The following is a 24981-nucleotide window of genomic DNA, read 5'->3' on the forward strand; positions in this document are numbered from 1 at the left end:
ACCGCCATCTCCCCTCACGGTCTCCTGGCGGGGTCACGAGGGTGCCACGGCCATTTGGGCGGGCTGGGTTCGGCTCCACCCGCCTCTGGTCGGTCGGGCTGGGCTTGGCCGGGCCGGGTTCGGCTCCGTTCGGCCCTTTGGGTTCGGCTCGGCCCCGTTCGGCTCGGCGCCGCTCGGCCGGGCTGGGCCGGTCCCGCATCTCGGGCGGGGCGGTCCAGTTGCCGGCCCGGGGCGGGCAGCGCCGCTCGCTCCCTCCCTCCGTCCCTCCCTCTTTTCCCGTGACCTCAGTTCCCGGTGCAGCGCGGCCTCTCCGCGGCTCGGCTCCGCTCTGCTCTCGCGGGGCCCGCACGCCCCCGCGCCCGGCCATGGCGCGCTGAGCGCCGCGGAGCCGCCAGCCCGGGGCCGGCCGGGGCAGCCGGCAGGACGGAGCCGGCAGGACGGAGCGGGCCCGGCGGGCGGGACGGCGCTCGGCCTGCGCCGGGCGGGCGCGGCGGGCGGCGGCGGCGGCGGCGGCGTGCGGAGGCGCCATGGAGCCGGCGGAGGTGAAGGACCGCATCCTGGAGAACATCTCCCTCTCCGTCAAGAAGGTGGGAGCGGGAGCACGGCGGGGGCTGCGGACACCGACCCTCGGTGCTGAAAGGACTAGGCCTGGGGACAAGCCCGGGCTGGGGCTGTGGCGGCTGGGGACAGCCCTAGGACAGCCCTGGACTCCGGGGTGTAGGCCGGTGCTGTGCTGTGGTGGCGGTGTCGTGGACAGCTCTGGGGACCCCCCTGTGCTGGGTCTGGGCACAGCCGGGAGGACGCTCCCTCTGCCGGGGCTGTGGGGCTGGGGATGGCCCTGGGGGCTCCTCTCTGCAAGCGCTCTGGGCCTGGAGACATCCACGGAGACCCCCCTCAGCTGGTGTTAGGGACAGCTCTGGGGCCCCTTGCTGTCCTGTGGTTGATGGGGGGCCTGTGGACCTGAGGACAGCTCCAGGACAGCCCTAGGGACACCCCTCTGCCCAGGGGTGCCCATCGGGGCTGTGTCTGCAAGGTGCAGGGCTGGGGGACACTCCTGGGGACCCCCAGACACCCACCACAGCCGTGGATGTAGGGTTGAAGGACGGGTCCCTATGCACCTCCTGCTTGAGGCGTGGGGTTGGAGGACAATCCTGCAGACCCCCACGCCCAAGAAACATCCCAGGGTCACTGATGAAGTCTGGTACAGGGGTGTGGGGCCAAGGCCACCCAGCATCCCCTTTGCCACAGGTGGACACTTTTGAGGGTGTCCTTGGAGACCCCCTGTGCTGAGGGTGTGAGGTTGGACATAACCCTTCTGGTGATGAGGGTAGCACATCTGGGGTGCACATCTGCCACAAGGGACACTGCCAGGGTCACCCCCAGGACCCTGTCTTAGCTGGTTGGGATATACTGGGATTCTCCTGCCCAGGGTTCCCCTTTTCAAAGGACAGGATTTGGAGGACCCTTTTTCCTGGTGCTCTGTTCAGGAGGGATTTGGAATCCAGCCTAAAACCATCTGTCTAGGGGTTCTCCCTTCAGCCAAGCATGTCCTTCAAGGGCACGGGATAGAGGGGGAGGACCTGAGACATTCTCCCGGTGAACACAGGGGATGTGTGGTCCATCCCTGTGTTCTGCTCTGTGCCCTCAAAAGAGAGCTCTGAACAGTGTCCTCTGACATTCTCCTTGCCCCTCATTTCTCCTTATGGGAGATGGGTTCCTTAAAGCCCATCCTGGGTGCGGCGGTCGGCACAGAGGGGACTGGAGCAGTCACAGAGAGGATCAGGATGCTGGAATCTTTGGGAAGGCCAAAGGAGTGAGTTGTAAGGATATGCTGGATGTTTGGGTTTGACTCACACGTGAGCTCCAACCAACTGTGGAAAAGAACCCCTGCTCCATTTGAAGAGGCAACGGGAGTTTCATTTGTGTTTGTCCCAAGTTTTGGGGGAGAGGCTGTCTGGACTTGCTGTTGTTTCTGCAGTTATTGGGTTTCCTCTGCCTTATGGAACAGGAGTTTTCCTGTGCTCTGCAGTGTGTCCTGACACAGATTCATCCATGAAAACTTGTTTTATGAAGACCAGCACAAGTGAATTCCACATGCTATTTAAGAAAGACACTGCCTCTGGGGTGTAGGAGGGATGTGCAAACCTCTCCCAGCATTTTTCTTCCATGGATGACCCTGACTCTTGCCTTTTTGTCCTCTAAAAATTAAGGACAGTCATATGTCTGTCTGGAAACCAGTGGATGTTAAGCCTGCTCTGAGTTCTGTCAGAATGCTCTGCAGTGCTCCTGCCTCAGTTTCCCTGTATATATAAGGAATACAACTTCCCACAGAGAATTGGTTGGACATAATTTATTGGAAGATCACATTCGGAAATGCTAAAAAATCAACATGATGTTTATTTTAATTACTACTGTGATTGAAGAGGACTCTTCAGCTCCAGCTCTGCCAACACACCTTGGCCTGCCTGATCACTGCCAATTTCTCTCTTCATCCAGCAGTGAAAATTGTGGGATTTTCTAATCCTGCCTCTTCATTCTTGTTCAGAGCAAAACTCAGGGAAGTGTAGGAGCCTAGGCTGATGGATTAATTTCTACCATCCCAGTGAAACCAAACTCAGGCCGTGGTGAAATTCCACCCTGTTTTTTTACCCCCAGGATGCAGTTCTCCTTCCTCAGGGAAATCGCCATGGAACTGCTAATTTTTCCCACTGCTTACCTCTCTGACTTCAGCTTGAAATCCCTGATCCTGTTCCTGTGAGTGGCAAGAGTAAAGTACTAGGTTAAGGAAGCAAGTGGCTTTGTGTTGGGAAATCCTACTCTCCATCGTTCTCGTCTTGAGTAACTCCTTGGCACTGGAATTGTGTCATGGGGCTTGGAGGAGTTTTCCAAGCATCCTGCCTGTGATTTCAAAAGCTTCCTCACAGTGTGGGTTGCTCACTCCTTACTTTCAGTGCCCATGCAGGTGTGAAATGGAGGATTTGGATGTGTCTGTGGTGATGGTGGGGGTTTTCTTGTCTCAGCTGCAGACCCAAAGAGGAGGAAACAATGCCTTATTTTCATGGAGTGCTCGACAGCCTCAGATGGGGAAGGAGAGGAGCAGCAGCACAGCCCTGGGAAGGGTTTGACACACAGGGCTGTGACTATACCTGGCTGTGATTTCAATTCTTACCAGGTGCTGCTGGGTTTTAGGGATGGGGGATCACAGCACAAGCAGTGAGTGAAATCTGTACAAATCCACAGCAAAAAAACCCCTTTGGTTCCAAGCAAATCCCTCAAACCTCAGTGAACAGGACGGTTTCTCTTATTTTCTTGGAAAGGCATGAGGGATGGAGCACAGATGGAAAAGTGTCAAACAAGCTTACAGAAGGTAATTCCAGCTGGTGGGGTTCTCTGTGCAGTTCCCAGGTACCAGGGGGAGATCAGTGGTAGCTCTGCTGTGGATTTCAGAAGTGTGAGGTTGGAGGTGTGAAGTCAGGCCTCCAGTGAAAAAAGTGAGACAGAACCTTAGAAAAAATAGGCTTCTCCAACCAGAGAGATGTCAAGAGGTTTCTGCTCTTGGTGGCTTCAGGAGAGGCTGGGAAAGCTCAGCACTGGGGAGCTGGGTCCCTGCTTCAGTTCCAAGGGAATTGGGAGCATGGTTTTGATTCCTATCTACAGCTTGTCCTCTGGGAGCTGTAAATTAATTCACAGGATGATGCTTTCTGCACACGTGGACAGTGTTACTTCCTTCTTGTGACCGTTTATTTTCCCTTTTCCCACTCAGTTCCCCTTCTGCTAAAGAGGGCTGTGCTCCAGCTTAAATTACTGCACAAATTCATGCCTAACCTTTGTATTTTGTGAAGATTTAGGGCTTTATTGGGGCAGAAGGCTGGAGATGGGCAAGTTATGTCTCAGCATGCAGGCTCTTGTTCGCTCACGTGCTTATTTCTTTCTAGAAGATGCTGCTGTGTGTGGTGGCAGTGGGGTGAGAGCAGCTTCCTGGTGCTGCCCAGGTGGACTCTAAACATACCAGAAATGCCAGCAACTTCAAAGCCATCCTTGGCTACAAGCATCTCCTGGTAGCCAGGAGCTGTCACAGGTTCCCTGGTCCATGAAACTGGTGGTTTGTGTTCTCGTGGATTTCCCTGAATATTCCCTCAGTTCAGGAGGGGTTTAGTGCTCTCCTACCTGGGATTAGGTGATGAAAATGCAAAGTCCTTAAACACTATTATTGTTGACAATTCCAGGAGCTGATTGGAAATTCTGAAAAGAGCTTAGAATCCCAGATTTTGGGACTCCTCTTTGGTTTTCAGGCCATTCTGCTGGCTTTGAAGGACACACACTGCCATGAACTCTGGAGCAGCTGATCCTTGGTGCATGTCAATCAGGTGGAGCAGTGGTTTTTGCTGACGTTGCAGGAGTTCTTGCCAAAAGCTCTGGCTCTGCTCTGTTTCTGCATGACTTTGGGAAGGTTTCCACTGCTCTCACAGCAAGTTAATGCTGAGCCTTTGCTGCCTGTCTCCGTGTTGGATTTTTTAGCCCTGTACCTTTGCTGCTCTCCTGTGCTGCTGAGCTCTGCCTTGTGACACCTCTGCTTCTCCTGGACAGCGAGGAAGGGTTGGTTTGGGCATGGCTCAGTGCCCCCATGTCCTGGAGAGGAGCAGGGAGTGCTGGAGTGGAGCATCCCTACTCAAATCACGTAGGGAATCTGCTCATCTCTGCCTGGCTGGATTTATTTAGGCCAGCTGCTGTGACATAGAGACATCAGCTCTGGAGATGTGAAAACAGCCAGTCTCTTGTCTTCTGCTCCCTTTTGAGAGGCACCTCTCTGGCTCAAAGACCACAGGGGCTTTATCTCTGCCAGGATCTTCTCGTTCACTCACATCTCTCCAGGCCACATCTGTTGCTGCTGCAGGGACCACATGTCTCTGCATGTTCCTTTGCCACGTGTACCAGGTTTGCCAGCTGCCAAAAGCCTGTGGGTGAAGGTAGCAGCAATCTCATGGAACCCCTGAGTTGTCCATGAAGACAAGACTCCGAGGTCACTCAGGTGCTTTTAAAGCGTCCACAGATGTGTTTTGGTGGGTCTCCAAGGGCTTTGTCTCTGTGGTGCTCTGCTCTCATTGCAGCTGTGTATTGCTTGAGTGTTTCAAGGTTTATCTCTTCGGAAAATCCTCTTGCCTCACCCCAGTAGCCACTCTGATAGTCACACTCACACCACCACAGGTCTGCTGATGATCCAGGGTTTGTCATCCACAATTTCAAGGGGATTGGGTTCTGCAGGTACCTAAACTGATGTTTGTCTTCCATAACACCCAAAATCAGCCCTGGAGCTGAGGGTGGACAAGACTGTGATAACATTTTGGGAATGAAAAAATCCCATTTTTTCTCCTCTCTCTAACACAAAGTGATTTGCTGGGAGAGCAGCTTGTTTAGGAAGGTGAATTTGGCTGTGGTTTTCTCAAGGAGCTAAAGGAAACCCTCCAAGCCTCTCTGCCTCTGATTGCACAATTTTGGTGGCTGTTGAGTGAGTTCAGCTTTCCCCACTTCTGGTGAGCTGGTCCAAGAGGTTGTAACTGAATTAAGCATGGGCCGTGGGTGGTGGGGAGGGACTCAGAGCCGTGATATCTGGTGTGTGAGGGAGCAGCAGCTCCCTGGGAGAGCAGCAGTTTCCTTGCTTCTGATGTGTTTGCCACTGGACTTGGATTTTTTTTCCCCCATAAAATCTGTTTTTTCTGTTATGCTGTGCATGTGACCTTCCCACCTGCCTTTGCTTAGCTCAGGGACCCTGTTCCGCTGCAGCCAGTTCTGTGGCCGGCTCCTGCTCTGCTCGCTGTGACAGAGGAACAGGATGCTCCCTAAGAATTCCACTGGAAAAAATCCTGTCCTTGTCTGAGCTACATGTGAGTCCAGGCTGCTGCAAGTTTTGCTGCTTAGAACTAGCAAAGGAAAGCCCCAGGAAAGCCTTGAGGGTTGTGAGCTGAGAAGTGTATGTCGCAGGAGGTTTCAATCTTGCTGGCATTGGATTGGGAATGCTTCAAAGCTCAGTGTTTCCAGCAAGGAGCAGCTCTGCTGTGGGTTTCAGCTTCACCTGTGTCAGGCTCCTGTCTCTCCACATCTCCAGGCTGCTCCAGTGGCACTCGTGGTGCCTTCCAGGTGCTGATGCTCTGAATGTTCCTGTTTTTTCTGGGAAAAGCCCCACGATCCAGGCTAGGTGCACGAAGTGGGGAGCTGGGCACTGAGGCCAGTGCTGGTTTGTAAGGAGTGTTGAGTCAGATCATGTGTGTGACCTCCAAAATGTCCTGCTAGAGCTGGAGTTTTAGGCCTTTGTGTGTACAAGTGTATGAGAGAGAGACTAGGGCCCCTGCTGAGAGACTAGAGCCCCTGCCACGACATTCAGTCTGCTTTTATGGATGGTACGGAAAACTAGGAGTTTTCCTGGCACAGGTGTTCAGCCTCCTCTTTATCCATTTGCCATTGGATGTCTGTACCTCCTGAGCAGGTGTGTGAGAGTTCTGAGGTCTGTCCTGGCCCTTCGCACTGGGTCTTCCCTTGGCACTGAGCTGTCATTGCTTGGGACAAGGTCAGTTGTCCTTTCTTGTGCGCCCTGGAGCTCCAGGATTGCTCCTGAGGGTGTTCAGCTCTTCCAGCTGGGGAAATCCCCTCATCTCAGTCCGTATGCTGTGGGTGGGAATGGGGGTTTTGAGGCACCTCTCCCCTCTACCATCCTGGTTAAGGAGCTGAGGAATGCAAAGGGTGTTTGTTGTTCTTTTGCTGTGTCTGTCCTGCCGGGGAAATACCAAGCAGAACAAATGAAATGGAATTGATGTTGGAAAGCTGCTGGTGAAACATCTGCTGGGCAGATTTACAAGGGAAGATGTGGACTCAGCTGGGTTGTGGCCAGGCCTGAGCAGGTCAGGAGACTATTTCAGTATTCCAATGAGTTTTTAGAATTACTGAAAGGATTTCAAAGCCACAGGAATGATTAGATTTGGGAATGGGCTTTCTAGAACACATCCCTGATTATTTGTTGTCTTTCTTGCAACACAGGAGCTCTGCAGATCAGCTTGGAAAGCTTCACACTCATTGAGAACCACTACAATTAATAGGTTATAAAATTGTGCAAGGAAGTGCCTCTGTCGTGCGTGCCAGCTTGGGAAGGGGTGTGTCACTGCTAGAAAAATGAACTTGTGATTGATAAACAGCAATTAAACTCTCCTCCTCCTCGTTAGGAATAAGCTACGAGTGTTTCCCAGTGCCAGCCAGGTCTCTGTTCCTGTTGGACAAATACCCTTCTGCTCCAGGCTCTCCCAGGTGTGTTCAGCCTGTGGTTGGGCTGTTGTGGGCCTCTCCCTGAGCAGGTTCTGTCCCACGAGCGCTGGTGCTCAGACCTGCTGGGGGCTGAGTGGTCCTGGTGGATGGATGGCCGGGATGCCTTCTGCGTGCCAGCAGTGCTTATTTTGGCCACAGGAATGTCTATAAATAGCCCTGGGTCAGGACTCCAGGCATTGCCGTGCCCCCCACGAGTCCTCCATGTGAGCCAGCCTTCAGCCCTTCCTTCTGGATTTGAGGTGAGGGGACAAGGGGAAGAGCATCTCCCCAGAAACCCAGGGATGATGTTTTTAACCCAATTATTTGCTTCCTTCCTGACCTCCCCAGCTCCAGCCTGGCTCACTGCCCAGGTGTGTCTGCGAGCTGTTTTGTGTATGCCTCATGAGGTTTGGTCACCACCTCCCAGACAGGTCTGACTGCAGAGGGAGAGGCTGATTCCATTATCCATGTGTGTTTTATAACGACTTACCAGAGACTCCATATAAACACTCTATAAAATGCCATTTTTTGGGGCAGTGCCACATCACTCCTGCCATCACCATGCTTAGGCGCAGGTGCTGGGATCATCCCTCATGATGCTCGTGGTCGTAACTCGTACAAATTTTCAGCTAGGCATTGTGTCTTTGAAAAATGGCACAGCTGGGCTTTATTCCCCAGTTGGGAAAGCTGTTTCATTGTAACTTTTCTCCATGTGTCTTCACTCTTCTTCCCAAGCCAGAAACACCTCCCTGTCAGCTTTTGCAATTGTTTCCCCACCCTGGCTGGAGGGATGACTCCACCCAGGAGATCCTGAGGCTTGCTGTGTCTTGTTTCCTCCCTGGACAAGGTGGCTGGGCAGGGATTCACCTGGCTGTCCTCTTTTGGGAATTGTGCTGCAGTGAGCCGTGCCTGCGCTTGGCTGGGTGCTGGAAGCCTTTGGTCATGTTTATTTTGGAGGGATACTGGGAATGGCACCACCCCTGGGTGCAGCACTGTATGGGAACGTGGTGGCACATCTCAGTGAGAGTGAGCCCTTGTGGCTTCCCTGTGACCCACAGCTCCTAAAAGGCAGAATGTCAGAATCCCAATCCCAAACTGCTAAGCACTTGTTTCCCACCCACTAGGCTGGTGTGACCTCATGACTCTGAGCAAAGCACAATCACACCAGCTCATCCTCTGGCCCCAGGGACAAGGTTGAGCCTTTTGGGGTGGGTTTGCTCTGGGTATGGCCATGGGACCAGGTTTTCCAGCAGCCTCTGCAGGAAGGGGGATGCAGGGGGAGCTGGTCTGTGCAGAGCAGGAGGATACAGTGCTCCTTGCAGAGCAGCTAAAAGGGACACCAACCCTTGGTGTAACATAGAACGAGTCCTTCAAAACCTGAACCCCTTCCTGGGGGAAGATTGGGCTTTTCCAAGGGAGAGAAATCCATTTTTTGGATGGAGACAGCCACCATTTGCTAGTAGTTTGCACCCTTGGATGATGGGAGTGGGTCGATCCATGGAGAGGGATGAGAGCTGTCACTGGCTGCAGGAAGAGCATGACAAAGTTCTGAGTTATTTTGGGGGAAAGGAGGAAAGAAAAAAGAGGAAATACTTCTATTTCCTCATCTCTTTTGCTACCCAGGCTTGGAGTGTCTCTGTCACGAGGAATTCCTCCCGTCAGAGGCACAGACAGACTCCAAGTTCCCTCCAAACTGACCTCCCCAAGCTGTGTCTCCTTTTTTTCAGTGATGACCTAATGAAATGTCCATTTTATTCTTGTTCCCCCCAGCTCTCCTTCACAGCTGCTTTTCCCCAGTCCAGCACAGAGCTTACAGAAACACCCAGAACCTCCTCCAAGGGCACCCCAGCTCCCTGCAGAGCCCACAGCCCGGTTGGAACAAGTTGGGAATTTCTGCCTTCAAATGCTCATGTCCTGTGAGGTCTTTGCTTCTGCCTCAATTTTCCCCAAAATGGGATATTTTAGTGAGCTCCAGCTCTTGGAGATCATCCCCATGACTCCATCTATCCATCACCCAAGACATATGGCTCTAAATTATGGGTTTGTTTCTTCCTCTGGTATCCTTCCTGCAGCTTCAAACACTGGCTGCAAGTACTTTTTGGAATTTTTCTTAAATAATGGGATTTTAGGGCATTTTCCTCTCTGCTTCAGTCTGGGTTCCTATGAATAGTGAGAATCTTCTGGAAAAGCTTCCTCCCAGAAATGGGTGGGAGCTGTTGAACTGAAATTCTCCAGATCTCATGTGGGTGTTGTGAAAGCACCTGTGGAGCTCCAGAACACCCACAGGTGCCTCTGCAAACACCACCTCGTTGTGTGTCTGCTTCCCCAGGGATTCACCTGCTGGGACAGGGACAGGCAGAGCAGGTCTGTGCCATCAGACAGAGGAGCTCAGGCTGCGAATCTCCAGGCTCAGCAGTTTTTTCTCATGTAAGGGCTAGGACCAGCTCCATGCAGGAATACACCTGGCTCTCCAATCTTAAGAGCTCCAGAGGGATTCAAGGTCTTCAGGCCAGGAGGGTGTTGGAGCTCGATATGTTCATACTCTCAGAGTGTTGTTGGGATCAGTTCCCAGGGGCCCTGAGGTGTTCTCTGACCCGTGGGTAACTTCACATCAAAACTGGAGCTTCTCTAATAATAATTCCAGAGGAGAAGCCTGTTTTGAGGGACAGGTCAGACTTGACAAGCACAATAATGTCAAGTTTTTGGGTTTTAAACATCTGTCATCTAGTGAGGTTTAGCAAAGACATGTCAGGTCACTAAAATAACATATATATATTGTCTATAATATTGTTGTGGCTCAGCTGAGCTATTCTTGCTTGTTGCCAGCAAACAGCCATGGCCTATCTGGCTGAGATTACATCCCGGGAGAGTAATCTCCCTGCCTGGATGCCAAGGATGTGTGAGACAGGACCTAAATAGATCCGTAAGCTCTGGGGGCAGGAGGAGGCCTGTGGGTCAGCTGGGAAGGGATATGGGATTTGGGTGCAAGGGGACTTCTAGGATTTCTAGCAAAACCAAGGAGAGGCCTCATCCATGTCAGAGCCAGAAACAGAGCAGAGCTGGGGTGTATTTATGCTTTGAACCACTTTGTGGTGGCTGCAGAGGAACCACCAGACCCTGCTGCAATGTTGGCTGGGAGGGAAGAGGCTGCTCACCATTGAGGAACTGTGCAGCCACCATGGCACTGCTGGGCTGTGAGACATGGGGACACTGGGCAAGGTTCTCCCTGTCTTCAGAGTCCTCTCAAAACCATCGGCTACACCCCATAAGTAAAACCTGCAACAGGGTTTAGCAAGCTGAGAGATCACAAAAAACTGTTTAATGCTGGATGTGAGCATTTTGGCATCTCCACCTGCTCTGTGTGGGCTGGAGAAGAGCATTCCAGGGCATTCCATCTTTTCTTTTTGCAGCTGCAGAGCTACTTTGCTGCCTGTGAAGATGAGACACCGGCCATCAGAAATCATGACAAGGTCCTGCAGCGGCTCTGTGAACACCTGGACCATGCTCTGCTCTATGGGTGAGCCTGGAGCCCGCTCTGGGATGCTGCTTTTCCTCATGGAAAAAGCCTGGTGTGGAGCCTCAGCATGAGGAAAACATCTAGGCAGGGATTGGGGTGGAGATAATGAAGGTTTTGCTTAATTTTCCCCTGGGATTTTTCTTTTTCCAGACTGCAAGATCTTTCCTCGGGGTACTGGGTTCTGGTGGTTCACTTCACGCGCCGGGAAGCCATCAAACAGATCGAAGTGCTGCAGCATGTGGCCACCAACCTGGGACGCAGTGAGTATTCACAGCGTGCCCAGCTCTGGGTTTGGGGACGCCTGGGGAGGCCCAGGTGGTTCTGAGGAGCTGGGGCTGCTGCTGGATCGAGGGAGCCATTGGAATCCAGGTCGCAGGCAAAGGAATTACAGAATCATTAAAGCTGGAAAGGACCTCTAAGATCATCGAGTCCTACCATTAGCCCAGGACTGCCATGTCCACCACTAAAACATGTCCCCAAGTGCCACATCCACACACAGTTTGAACATTTCCAGGGATGGTGATTCCACCACTTCCCTGGGCAGCCTGTGCCAATGAGGTGGGAGTCCTGCCATGACCGTGTGAGGTCTCTGGAAATAACGGCACTGTGCCTCAGGGTCAGATGCTGAAGTGTAGCCCAGCTTCTGCTGCCCTGAAACCCAAGGGGCTGTGCCCTCAGGAAGGGTTCCAGACAGATGGGAGTCCTGTGGGCCCATGACCTCAGGAAGAGTTCCTGGCAGAGGGTAGCACTTGGGAAGGATGGGAGTCCTGCAGGGCTGTGGCCTCAAGAAGGGTTCCTGGCAGAGGGGAGTGCTGTGGGGCCGTGCCCTTGGGAAGGGTTCCTGGCAGATGGGAGCATCCCCTCTCAGGCCACATCTTGCTGTAGCAGTCATGTGTATGATTCTGCATTTTCCCTGCTCCGAGCTGTCCATAGCAGATATTTGGGACCATCGAGGCCACTTTTGATGCAGGACCATGCCCAGATCCTCGGTGCCTGCTTATCCAAACACCTGCCATGTCCTGGGCCTGTACTGGTGAGAGCAGAGCTGAGCACAGACTCTACTGTCACCTCTCTCTGCACCAGAATTTGTGTCAAATCTCACCTGGGCTGATTCACGGCGATTCTCCCTCTGTCTCTCCTGGCATTTCTGGCAGGGTTCCCATCTTGCTGGAGAGACACAGTTGTGTGGCTGCTTCTTCACCAGTCTCTCACCAATTTTACTCCAAATCATGAATCTCTCACTGGCATTTGCTCCCCCCTCAGATTTCCCTCATAGCTGCTCTCCTCAAATGATATGAATGTATGATCTGAGGGGTTTTAACTAGTTCGTGACTATTTCTAGGCTTGTGTCACTTCTCAGGTGTTTCCAGATAAATCTCTCTGTTGCTCTGCTTCCAGGCCGGGCCTGGCTGTACCTTGCTCTCAACGAAAATTCCTTGGAGAGCTACTTGAGGCTGTTCCAGGAGAACCTCAGCCTGCTGCACAAGTACTATGTCAAGTGAGTATCCCAGCTCCTTCTCCTTTGGGCAACGTTTGACATCCCTGCTTGTCAGAAGCCAGCCTGAATGTGCCAGTGAGGGACAAGCAGTTGAGCAGGGCTTGATTTTTTTCCTTGTGGGATTTACATGGTTAATATAAAGGTCCTAGATGCGAATGCAGTCTTCTTATCTCTATGAGGCCCTGCAAGCGTTTCTGCTAGTTCCTGCTTTTACTCTGCAGTCCCCTTTATATTTTTCCATGATTTCCAAGGAGCTGCTGAGCTCCTGTCCAGGTACCCAGCTTTGCTGGACACCTGGAAATGTGGCTGTAGCTCAGTTTGGGGACAGCATGTAGTGGCTGCCCACGGAGGCAAGGAGTGGGCTGCCAGCTCCAGGGCTGATCTGTGGCAGCTCAGACATACCCTCAAAGAAACAGAAGGGCCCTTGTAGCTGCTCCTCCTCTTTCCCACATTTGTAAAGCTCCTTTGTTCCTCCCTGTGGCAGGAACGCCCTGGTCTGCAGTCACGATCATCTGACCTTGTTCTTAACACTGGTGTCCGGACTGGAGTTCATCCGCTTTGACTTGGACCTGGTGAGTGTTTGATCTGTTCTCCCGGCTCTGGGAGAGTGGGAATGTGGAGCAGGGCAAGTCCAGGGTGGGACAGATCCCACCGCTTGGTCCAGGGCGGTCCTTCAGATGAAAACATGATGCTGATGATTTTGGGAAAGACTCTTAGGTCTTTGGGAATCAAACAATGGGATTTATTCCTGGTGCTCAGTTCTTCACTGGAGGAGGAACAAGGCATCTGCAGGGCAGACTGATGGGGATAAAAGAGCTGAGCTCTGCAAGTACTGGTATGAAACCCTGATGTACCTCCAGAAATACAAATCCACTGGATAACCCTTGGTAAAACTGCTGGGTTTCCTCTGAGATGGACACTGAGAAGGGACCTTCAAGGGACTCTGTTTTGGTGGGGTGGCATTTCCCCCAGCTGTGCCAGTAACAGTGACTGGAGCCTGACCGTCGCTGCATTCCCTGCCCTGCAGGATGCTCCATACCTGGATCTGGCCCCGTACATGCCCGATTACTACAAGCCTCAGTACCTGCTGGACTTCGAGGAGCGCCTGCCCAGCTCCGTGCACGGCTCCGACAGCCTCTCCCTCAACTCCTTCAACTCTGTCACCTCCACCAACCTGGAATGGGACGACAGTGCCATTGCTCCATCCAGTGAGGGTCAGTGGGTTTGGGGGACTGTGTGGGCAGGGCTGTATTCTTCCCACATCCCCTTCAGACATGGCAGCAGATTTTAGACTGGAAGAGACCAAAGCAAGAGACCCAGCAGCCAGGCTGGGAGTCTCTCCTGTCTTACATCCTTGAGAGACAGGACAAGGGGGAATGGGTTTAAACTAAGAGTTTTAAATGAAAAGATGGGAAATTTAGATCAGGTATTAGGAATAAATTCTTCCCTGTGAGAGTGGTGAGTCCCTGGCATAGTTTGCCCAGAGAAGCTGTGGCTTCCCCATCTCTGGCAGTGTCCAAGGCCAGGTTGGACAGGGCTTGGAGCAACCTGGGATAGTGGAAGGTGTCCCTGCCCATGGCAGGGCGTGGAATTAGGTCAACTTTGAGGTCATTCCCAACCCAAACCATTCTGTGCTGATTCTATGCCTCAGACTGGGAGAGAAGGACGTTCCCTTCAGACACCCCAGGCCACATTCCCATTCTGAGGGTTTTAGCAAAAAGTGGAGTAATCTCCCCACAGAGTGAAGGCCATGCCTGTATCTGAATGTGGCTTCCAGGTCAGCAGGGACACAGGGCTGCAAGGGAGGTTTTGTTTGTTTTGCAGTCCAGAGACCCACATGTGCTGGCCCTGATGGGAAGTAGTTTCCAGAGTCTTCTGTGTCTGTAGTCTGGGAGAAGGACAGCCAGTGGTCTCAGATGTGTTGTTTTTTCCTCTCAATACCTCTTGAGCAGCCTGATAAATTGTCCTACTCACCCCCTTACCCCTTATCCCAGACACATGCCTTGTGCCTGGCCCATGAATCTGCTGCTGCCAGAGCAGGGAGCTCCTGTCCTGCACCTGCCACGTTCACATGAAGCAGCAGCTGTTCCTAATCCAAAATGCATTGGCCCTGTCCTGGTTTTTATGTCAGTTTGAGCAAAGGGGATTCTGGAATAGAAATGGAATGGAATGAACTGTTTGATGGATGCAGGGAATTTGGGACTGAGCCCACACACAGATGGGTCACCAGTTACCTTTTATGAGTGAGATAGAACCTGCAGCTATTAGAGATGCTGAGAAGGAACAGCCTGGGATGGGCATTAGAGTTGTTTTATCAAAGGACTTGGAAGCACAGCACTGTTTGGGTTCACCATATCTGCACTCAGGAAAGGGTTTGATTTTAGGGACTTGCTCCAGCATCCCAGGGAAGTTGGAGACAGCATGAGGAGCCTAGAAATAAACATCACAGGAAGAACCTCTGTCCCCAGAGCTTTGGCTTAAGCAGCTGTTGTGCTGCATCCCTGGGTTTGTATTCCTGCTTCTCCCTCAGCAGAGCCTGTCTTGTGCCAGACACCTCCTGCCTGTCCCTATCACTGGGTGTCCCCAGCCTTCTGGTCAGTGGCTTCTTAATGCTCTAGAGAAGAGGGCTTTGGAGTAGAGATCCAGGAGATTTTGGAGATGGATTTTGGATTTGGCATCAGATCAGCCTGTTCCATGTGTCCAGACTCTGTGTCTCAGTCTCCCCGTGGACAGAGGGGTTTGGTGCCGATGTAGGAATGCTGGACCAGGACCCAGGAGGGCAGGAATTGCTGCTGTTCCTGTGGTGTGGAGGAGTTTAACTTTCCCCTGCTCATCATTTCAACAGGAGCATGTCTCTACCCTGAGAGTGTAGGTGGAACTGGGAATTGTAGGATCAGAGGACAAGTTTTTCCCTTTAATCAGATCCCTGGCTTTGCAAACATTCATGAGTCAAACATCACAGTATCTATGGGAGGTAAGTGTGAAGTGGGGAAACTGAGGCACAGAGATTAAATTGCTTCCCAGAGAGGAGCAAGCCCTAGGTGACACTGTTTATCTGGTTTAGCTTCCCAGCAGCTTGAATAATGGGGCCTTCACCCTTCCCTGGTCCCTTTGTAGCTCCCATAACAGTCGTTGTTCCAGAAGGAACAACCATTAGTGCAGCTGGTTTCCATTCACGTCCACATTCCCTATTTTTTCATGTGTTTCAGATACCAGTGGATGATTGTTTTGTTTCTCCCCATTCCCATCTCCCTCCCCGAATCTCCTTCACACTCTCCCCTCTCCCCACTTCCTTTCCCACTACCTGTATTTCTAATCCTGAGTTTTATCCCTCATTTTTGTAGATTATGATTTTGGAGATGTCTTTCCAGCAATGCAGACCATGCCCAGCAGAGACTGGGAAGGTGGGACACGCTCATCTCTTACAGCATTTTGGTTTTCTCTCTGCATTGCTGCACCCTGAGCTTGCTGCATGTTCCCATGTTTGTTTCTTTAACAAGCAACTGCCCTGTCTTGATGGAATTCGTTCAGACCCAAAATGTTTGGATGTGCCAGCTGCCCTCATGCCATGGATTTCCTCTCTGGGGTAAAGCATATGGGGTGCTGACTGAAAAACTGATCCACCATCATTGGTTTCCTGAAAGCCCTGGAAAACAGTTGAACTAATTCTGCTGCCTTTAATTTTGTGCATTTTGGAGAGATTAATTTGGGAGCTTTTGTTTTCCCTGGATCTTCCTGTCCTGTGTCAAAACTTCTCCCATGAAGCCACAATATCCAGCACATGGCCATGCTCAGTTTGGGTCACTACATTTGTTATATTTATTGATTTTAGCACTTTTTAAACCAACTTAACAGCTACCTCTGTCCTTTATGGCCAAGAGCACTTGCCCAGTTTAAAGGAGTTTGTTCTTCCTCCACATGCAGCCTCTGTGCTCCACTGGAGCAGCATCCTCTCTGCTTCACCCCCAGAGGAAACACCACACTCCATCCTTTGCAGCTCAAAGCTGGATGGATCCTGATGGTACCACCTGAATATTTGGGGAATATTTGGGCAAATCTGCCTGAATTCCATGTGGATTGCTCTTAGGCTCTAATATGCTCCCTCTTATCTTCTTACCCCACACCCAGGGATGTCACAAAGATGGTTTAACCTGTCCCTGGAGGGTACAAATCACATTTCCAAACTGAAAGTGCAGCCAACAGCTCCAGTGTGGGTGTTGGGTGGATGCTGAAGCCCAGGGGTGCTGGGGGAAGGCAGATCCCTCTGGATTTGAGGATTTAAAACCTGACTGACTTCCCTGGTAGAGCTCACACTCTCCCTGCTCCACAGCAGCTTTTTCAGTGGGAACAAAGTGGCATTTTGGAATCATCCAGCACAAACTGCCTGGATTAGAGTTTTACAAGAGGTTTCATTTTCCTCCTCAAATCCTACACCCCAAATCAGTCTTGCCGGGGCTGTGGTTCTCTTCCCAAGGGGTCTTTTTAGCTGGCTGTGGAAAGGAATCATAGAATCATGGAATGGTTTGGGTTGGAAGGGACCTTAAAGGACATCTCATTCCAATCCCTTGTCATGGGCAGGGACACCTTCCACTAGACCAGGAATGGTGCTGGAGAAGAGAAGGGCATGGGTAACTTTCCTTTAATCATGATTTTGGATTTTGGATGGATAACAGATAATAATAGTCCAAGCATGACTCCTACAGCCCTTCTCCACTGCTCTTTTCCCTCTGAAGACTAACACAGGCCCAGCTGTTTGTGCTCTGCCCTGTCTGTGCTGCCTGCTGTCCTCGGACCCCTGTGAATGCCGTGTCCCCTCTCCAGCACACTGCAGCCCCCATGTGTGTCTCATGTGAGCAGAGGAGAGCAGCCAGCTCCATCAGGATGGCTGCTCTGTGGGCTGGCTCTGTATCTGCCCTTCCAGCAAGCACCTTCCCACAGCCCCATGGCAGGGAGAAGCAGCAGCCTCGTCGCTCGCTGTCACCTTGCTCAGGAGCAATGGCCCCAAGACCCCTCGGACACTTCCCACAGACACCACCTCTGCTCCTCTGTCCAGCTGCTGGCTCCTGGGTGACCGAGCTGTTGTGTTCAGGCATTCTCTGAACTGCAGAGGGGGAGCAGGGTCTCACTGGCCTCCCCATCCGTCCTCGCCAGGAGCTGCTGGCACTGCCAGTAGCATGGTGCCCACACAGTGCCCCGAGCCCCTAGCGCGTGGCTTGGCTTGATCTGGCTCCATCCAGGAGCCCGAGGCGGCGCTGACCTGCTGCTCCCGCCTTGTCCCTGCAGACGGGGACCTGACGGACACCCTCAGCTGCCCGCGCTCCACCACCTCCGAGGCCAACGGCAGCAGGGCCGCGGCGAGGAGCCCCACGCAGCGCCACAACCCCTTCAACCAGGACAAGGCTGAGTCCTCCACCGACACCACGCCGGTGCACACGGCTTCCCGGGACAAGGCAGAGGCCACCCCCGAAGGAACGGACCAGTCCGAGAGCTGCACGGAGCTGGAGGTCATCAGGTAAGGACACAGTGCTGGCCTCAGAAGGGGTGGCACACGTGGAGGATGTGCCACTTCTATCCCAGCGAGGACAGTCCCAGTGCTGCAGCCTTTATTCAGCCCCATGGGCTGAGTCCCTTGGGCTGATTCCATATCACCCCCTTTCCCTGCTAGTGTGTCTCAGAAGGCTCAGAGTAATCCATGAGAGTTTATTTGGAGCTCTCTCCAGCTGGTGGCAGCTTTGCAGCAGCTCTGAGGCTCAGATCTTCTCTCCCATCCTGTCTCCTCCTCCTGTTTGCCAGTGAGCTGTGGCCAACCCTGTCCCTGGAGATTCCTCTGCAGAGCTCCTGGCCGTGTCTGGGTGTTTGACTCCTACAACGGAGATCCCCAGGGGATCCCCCGGAGCTCTCAATCCAGACAAAAAGCTCAAGGCTCTGTCTGCCCACACCCAGAAATGGAAACTCCCCAGACCTGCCCAGCAGGGCTGTGCTTTGTTCTGGTGCCCGGTTTTCCCAGGGAAGGAGCAGGGGAGCTGGGTTTTACAAATGATGCCACATGAGAGACACGGGGAGGGGGAGCACGGGGCTCACTTCCCAAACAGGAGTGACCTGGCAGCAGATCATCTGCTGTGGGTGCCAGAATACCTCTGCAGCACATCCCGGAGTGCTCTCACCTGCATCTCCCTCTTCTGGCAGGTGGAGACACAGCATTCCCACCTCTAGAAACCTCCTCCCTTCCCAGCTTCTTGATCTCAGCCAGGGATTTCTCCCACATCACTTCAGCTCCACAACTGTTTGTGATCCATTTACAGCTGAAAGAAAGCCCAAGGTGCTGTGTCAGCAGTGACACTTCTTCTTTTTGAGATAGATAGGAAAAAGTGTCTATACCTTGTCTCATGAAAACTGGCGCAGAGATGGGGCTCTACATGGCTGCACACTGAGCAATGCTCTTGATGGAAGGAGTTCTCTGCAATAGAGAAAATTGCAAAGGAATGTTGGGAAAGGAATGATGGGAAAAGAATGTTGGACCCCGTGCTTATTGCAGAGTCTAAACAGGCACAGTGGGTGACGTTGTTCTCTCTCACAGGTTAGCCAAGAAGAAAAAGACAGGCAAGAAGAAGAAGGTGAAGGCTGAGGAGGCAGTGAACAGCGCGGCGCCCGCAGCACCCGAGGCCAGCGGCGACAGCGGCATCAACGGGCTCAGCGACAGGGAGGAGCCGCCGAGGGACGGGGAGGAGCCGCCGAGGGACGGGGCCCCAGCTGCCCCGGGCGGGCCGGAGGAGGGCAGGGAGCGCGCTGCCCTTGGCCCGCTGGCCCTGCGCATCCCCGAGATGAAAGACACGTCCATGGAGAGCGTGGGGCAGCCCCTGAGCAAGGTCATGGACAGGCTCAACGGGCAGCTGGACCCTGGGGGCTGGCACGCTGCCCTCGAGCCTCCTGGGCAGCCCTTTCGGACCAGCACGCCAGGGGAGACCCCGGATGGATCGTCCTCTGGCGACTTTAGCGAGGGGATTTCAGCCCCCATGGACTTCTACCGATTTACCGTCGAGAGTCCAAACGCTGCTGCACCAGGTGGTGGCCACCATGACCCTCCAGGGCCTGGCCAATCGCCACATGTTTCTGGTAGCGCTGAGGCTCCTGAAGAAGAAGAAAGCAGAGAGGGAGAAGCAGTTGGGGCAGTAGAGGAGTCTGAAAGGGCGAGTGATGAACCTCAAACTAGCCAGACAGAAACCACCAACCCGCAGGCTCTCTGTGAGCCCAAGAAGGAACAGCCCAGCCCTTCCCCAAGCAGTGCTGAGGACTCTGGTGTGGAGGAAGGGCAGGGCAGCCCCTCGGAGCTGACCCATCCCTCGGAGTTCAGGTGAGGATGGGTTTGCTCAGTAGGGAGAGCATCTTTGAAACAATCTTGAGCTCAAGTTGACGCCTTTCCCTTTGTCCTCAGTTTGGGGGGCAAAGCCCATCCTTCTCCAGGCTGAAGAGGAGGCACAAAGGGTCAGGAAGAGATGGTCTTGGGGAGCTAACAAATGCCCAGATTTTGACATGTTCAACAAGGAAGGAGATTGCCCTTCCTGGATTCACCCAGCCTCACATCCATGTCCATCCTCTGCTGTCTCTCTCCTCAGGGTGGATAACAACCATCTCCTCCTGCTGATGATCCACGTCTTCCGGGAGAATGAAGAGCAGTTGTTCAGGGTAAGGGGTCTCCATCAGTTGAAGGATCAGCTCCGTGCCTGCATGAGCCCAGGGCTGAGAGCTCCTTTCTTTCCATGCAGATGATCCGAATGAGCACGGGGCACATGGAAGGGAACTTGCAGCTGATCTACGTCCTGCTAACGGATTGCTATGTGTACCTGATCCGGAAAGGTATCTCATCCCGACAGCCTCTGGGCTCAGTGGCGGGGAGGGAGGCTCCATCCATGGCTTGTCCATGGATTAGGCCATCATTGCCTTCACTGGCAGTTCCTTTGAGTCCTGTGCTCATAGTAGGGAGCTCAGATTGACTTATCCCCAGGAGCCCTGGGACACATGTCCTGTGGCTCCGTGCTGCGTGGGACATGGCTCGGTTTGCAGGTGCATGGCTGCTGCTGCAGAGGGGGTCATGTGCCCCCCTTCACGTGGCTCTCTGTGTCTGTGCCAGGGGCAGCAGAGAAGCCGTACATGGTGGAGGAGGCCGTGTCCTACAACGAGCTGGATTACATCTCGGTGAGCCCAGCTGGGGCGGGCAGCTCAGGGGAGCCAGAGGCGAGCAGGGGTTCAGTTCTCACTTGTCCAGGGGTGAAGGTGTCAGGAGCATCACATGGGGTGTTTGTGTCCTTGGGGAGTGTTCTGGGCAGTGAACCTTTGAGACTGGCAGAGTTGGTATTGATGCCCCTTCCAGTGCCACCTCAGTGGGTGCCCACCTTGCTCATGTCTTTCCATGGGCAGTGGAGTGACCACTGATGCTCTCCCTGGGGCCAGAAGCCTGGTCAGCCCTGCTCTGTTGCCCCTCATCCCATGCCTGGCTTCCCTAAGCATTGCTGTGTGGCACAGGTTGGGCTGGATCAGCAGACAGTGACCCTGGTGTGCACCAACCGGAGGAAGCAGTTCCTGCTCGACACTGCCGACGTGGCTCTCACTGAGTGAGTGGGGAACTGGAGCATGGATCTCTGGAATTCTTGGACTTGGGGACAGAGGGAGACTCCAGACAGCCCTTCATGACAGTCCTGCCACCCGTGAGGGGTTTGGGGGTTGGTTTGATGCCACTGGCTGAACCCAGCTGACAACTGGAAATGCCTCAGGCTTGGATACAACCAAAGTATCTTAATATCTTCCCTGGATAAACTGTTACCCCATCCCTCAGTCTGAGTTCCAGGCCTGTGGGCAATGCAGACCACGTGTCACTTGTGTCACTTGGCATGAGTAGGGATGAGCTCTTGGGTTCCAAGGCATGTCCCCACGTCTCTGTGTGCTGGCAGCACAGGGAGGTGACCATCGGGGGGGAGCCCCTTGGGCACCAGAGTGTATGAGGGAGATAAGGGGCTGTTTGCCTCAGCCTCGTCAGAGATCTCTGCCACCCTCTCAGGTTCTTCCTCGTCTCCTTGAAGTCAGCCATGATCAAAGGATGCCGAGAGCCCCCTTACCCCAGTATCCTCACAGATGCCACCATGGAGAAACTGGCACTTGCCAAGTTTGTAGCGCAGGAGTCCAAGTGTGAGGTGAGTTTGGATATCACCACCATCACTGCAGGTGATGAAGGCTCACAGGAGACTCCCTTGACTTCTGGTTCTTACAGGCCTGCAATGTGGTTGTGCGTTTCTATGGCCTCATTCACTGGGAAGACCCCATGGATGAGGCGCTGGGACCTTCCAGCAGCAGCTCCTCTGCAGAAAACGCCGTCACCAAGGACGGCATCCTGCACTACAAGGCAGGGACCTCCTACCTGGGCAAGGAGCAGTGGAAGCCCTGCTTCGTGGTGCTCAGGTGGGCGCTGGGGCACTGGGTCAGGGCTCTTGGGAGAGGGTGCTGGGAGCAGTTTGCTGCCTGAGAGCTGCTTGAGAGTTGCCACCTAAAGGGGCCAAGCCACTGGTTTGGTGGCTAAAGCCATCATTTGTGGGTGCAGGAACGTGATCCCACAGGGCTGTGTGGGTGGGAGGCAGTGCAGGGGTGGCTGTGGGACCAAAGGCAGGGGATACCAGAGCTGAGCTGACTCCAGTTACCCCCTCTCATCTTCCCAAATGGCAGCAATGGGATCTTGTACCAGTACCCAGACCGCACAGATGTCACCCCTCTGCTCTCCATCAACATGGGGTAAGTGGCTGGTAGGACATGGCACGCAGACTCGATGGAGATTTGGGGAGCAGGAGCTAATTGGGATGTCCAGGGAGGGGTTCCAGGCTGGATCATGACCTGGTCCATGCTGTGGAATCCTGGCTGCTCCTGCCTGAGGGCAGGTGCCCATTTGTTTTGGCTCCGGTGCATGCCACTGGAAATGGGCTCATTTCCTTCCTTGGATGGGGCCTTGGCTTCTGAAGGGAGATGCATCCCTCCAAGAGCCCTGCTAGGAGACCCACTGTGCTCAATTCCAGCTCTCCTGCAATGTGGAGAGCCTGGAGATGGTCCTTGGAGCAATCCCAGGGGATGTGACGGATGGGAAATGAGTGTTGGGAACAGGGTGAGGTGCTGCCCAGGGCGGACAGTCAGAAGCTGTTTTCAGGCTCATGCTGGCCCATCCGTCCCGCTCATCTCCCTCCTCCCCCTCTCTCCCAGCGGCGAGCAGTGTGGGGGATGCCGGCGTTCCAACACCACCGACCGGCCCCACTCCTTCCAGGTGATCCTGACAGACCGGCCCTCCCTGGAGCTGAGCGCCGAGAATGAGGAGGACATGGCAGACTGGATGCAGTACTTCTGCCAGGCTGTCTCCAAAGGGGTGAGCTGGGGACAGGCCCCGAGCATGGGTGCTGCAGCTCCTTCCCTTGCCCAGAGCCCCTTTGGTGCTGCTGAAGGGGGCAGGAATGTCTGGCAGGATGGAGCAGGCAGCTTTTTCCTGAGCCAGGAGGGTTTCCCCTCAGGGCACCCCATAGAGATAGATGGGGCTCCATCGTGCCAGGTTTCACCACCCCTTCCCCACCCCATGCAGGTGATCCCCCAGGGTGTTGCCCCGACGCCGTGTGTTCCCTGCTGCCTGGTGCTGACAGACGAGAAGGCTTTCACGTGCCACGAGGACTGTCAGACCAGCTTCTTCCGCTCGCTGGGCACTGCGGAGCTGACGGACGTCACGGCCGTCTCCACAGAGGCCGGCAAGGAGTACTGTATCCTGGTGAGTGCAGGGCTTTGGGACCTGCTGGCCCGGGGCTGGGCGAGCACCCAGTGCTGACAACTGGCCTCTCTCCTGGTTTAGGAGTTTGCTCAGGACAGCAAGGAGTTCCTGCCCCCTTGGGTCCTTTATTTTAGTTGCACTGCGGAACTAGAGAGGTTCCTATCAGCACTGAACGCTGCATGGAGGAACATCTACCAGGTGAGCATGTGGGGCTGCCTTACATCGAGTGAGGGAGAGCAGAGGAAGGAATTTGTCCATGTAGGGGGAACCCAGCTTTCCCACAAAGGGCAGGAAAGCCAGGGAGCTCCTCTGGATCCATATGATCACAGGATGTGGGATTTAGAGCCCGGCAAGACAAGCCATGAGCATGCAGTGCTGGGGAGGGGAGTGGAAGGAATGTGGGTCAGCCCCGCTGTCATCATATACAAACACAGGCGCCTTTCCCATGTGGATTTGAGGTGGTTTTACAGTGAGAGGGAGAAGTGGCTGTTGTCTGTTCCCCTCCTGACACCCCATGCCTGTGTTTCAGGTCGATCTCCAGCACAAGGCCATTCTGGATGCTGCTGTGAAGAAGAAATGTGAGGATGCCCAGAGCCTCATCGACAGCGCCTGGCAGCGCAGCGACAGCCTCTGCCGGGGACGGGCCGAGCGGGACCCCTGGTGTTAACCCTGGCCAGGGGAGGACAGCTCACGGGGGCCCATTTTTGGGGATCAGGGCCTGTATCTGGCCAGCTGGCACCCCAAACCTCCTGCCATCGCTTGGTCCCCACCAGGGCCATGCCTGCAGCATGGACCCCACACTCTCCACTGAACCAGGGACTTCCGGCGTGGTTTGGGGAGCAGCCAGACGCTTCACCACCTGCGCCTTCCTCGTTGTCCAGCTGCCACGGGGCAAATAATTTGCCTTTCACAGAATAATATCCCAGTAGTAGTGAGGGAGAGGGTGGGAGCGGGATGGGCTGGGACGAGCATATCCCCGTTCCAGTGGGGAGCAGGACAGGACTTGTTCATTTTCGAACAGGATCAGGGTGAGGTGGGAACACTCAATCACTACCGTGCATGTTTTGTTGCTCATACAATCACCGAGATCGGCACCGCTCCACCTCCTTCTCCTGGAGAGCTCGCCCGGGGCCTCCGGACACCACTCAACCACTCTCAGCCTGTCCAGGAGATTTGAGGCTAAGGAAGAAGGAACAGGGCCAAATATTTGGCTTTAAACGTGATTTTAGGAGATCTCAGCAGCCCGTTTGTGGTTTGAACACTGGCCCTGTGCACTGGGGGAGAAGGGATGGAGTGCCACGTCCTTCAGGTGTCCTGGGGGATATTGTGATGTGGCTGCCACCAAACACATCCCCATCTCCTCAGCTCAATGCATCCAAGGCCAGCAAGGACCCATCGCCACTTGTGCTCCACAATGAGCACTTTAGGGCACAACCCCAGCTTTTAAATATTAATAATAATAATAACCTGGAGACCTTCTCATGTAATATATGTTCACGAGGCCTTTTTCTGGGAGGAAACGTACGTGACTGAATGTATATGTACATACATCTGCTTCCTTTCCCCCTTCCCCAAATAAATAGACCTTGGTAACTCAGCCTTGGCCCTTATGGCAGATTCTGCCACCAGGGGCTGCTTCTCCTGCCAACACTTTGGAGCCTGTGGCATGGCTCTGGGGCAGGGAGAAGAAGGGGGTATTTGGATGAAAAGAAAGGAGGACATGCACCTCCAGCAAATCCCTGAACCCCAGCGGTCTTAACCCTGCAGTGGGACACGTTTGTGGCTTCAACTGGGAATTATTCATCAAGACACAGAGTCTTCAGGCCTTGTCCTTGCTTATCCCTGGATCCAGGAGATATTCCCAGTCCCCTGGATCTGGGAGATCTAGTT

The 24981-nt window shown here is 53.8% G+C and overlaps 1 protein-coding gene across 6 annotated transcripts; it reads left to right on the forward strand.

Annotated features, from left to right (window-relative positions):
• Positions 1-386: 386 nt before the first annotated feature.
• On the forward strand, positions 387-24688 carry PLEKHM2 (pleckstrin homology and RUN domain containing M2). Of its 6 annotated transcripts, none has more exons than XM_063417144.1 (20): positions 387-587; positions 10701-10807; positions 10958-11067; positions 12206-12305; positions 12790-12877; positions 13333-13519; positions 15650-15709; positions 17589-17817; positions 18883-19656; positions 19919-19988; positions 20069-20159; positions 20434-20498; positions 20826-20914; positions 21358-21490; positions 21568-21755; positions 22017-22082; positions 22542-22701; positions 22912-23091; positions 23173-23289; positions 23621-24688. In XM_063417144.1, the coding sequence occupies exons 1-20, from the start codon at positions 528-530 to the stop codon at positions 23756-23758; spliced, it is 3012 nt and encodes a 1003-aa protein (XP_063273214.1). In that variant the 5' UTR covers positions 387-527; the 3' UTR covers positions 23759-24688. The 6 variants fall into 6 exon arrangements, with proteins under 6 accessions (XP_063273214.1, XP_063273217.1, XP_063273219.1 ...); XM_063417145.1 differs by lacking the exon at positions 387-587 and adding an exon at positions 11741-11840 and having other exon boundaries at positions 10784-10807; XM_063417146.1 differs by lacking the exon at positions 387-587 and adding an exon at positions 11744-11840 and having other exon boundaries at positions 10790-10807.
• The last annotated feature ends 293 nt before the right edge of the window (positions 24689-24981 follow it).

This window comes from Prinia subflava, chromosome 21 (genome assembly GCF_021018805.1).
Source record: "Prinia subflava isolate CZ2003 ecotype Zambia chromosome 21, Cam_Psub_1.2, whole genome shotgun sequence".
In the NCBI taxonomy this organism is placed as follows: domain Eukaryota; kingdom Metazoa; phylum Chordata; class Aves; order Passeriformes; family Cisticolidae; genus Prinia; species Prinia subflava.

Bases quoted from the DNA above. Each gene is read 5' to 3' on its own strand.
- PLEKHM2 (XM_063417144.1), top strand. From the start codon at position 528: ATGGAGCCGGCGGAGGTGAAGGACCGCATCCTGGAGAACATCTCCCTC. The intron at 12,306-12,789 runs GTGAGTATCCCA...TCCCTGTGGCAG, and splicing joins CTGCACAAGTACTATGTCAA to GAACGCCCTGGTCTGCAGTC. The intron at 12,878-13,332 runs GTGAGTGTTTGA...CCTGCCCTGCAG, and splicing joins TCCGCTTTGACTTGGACCTG to GATGCTCCATACCTGGATCT.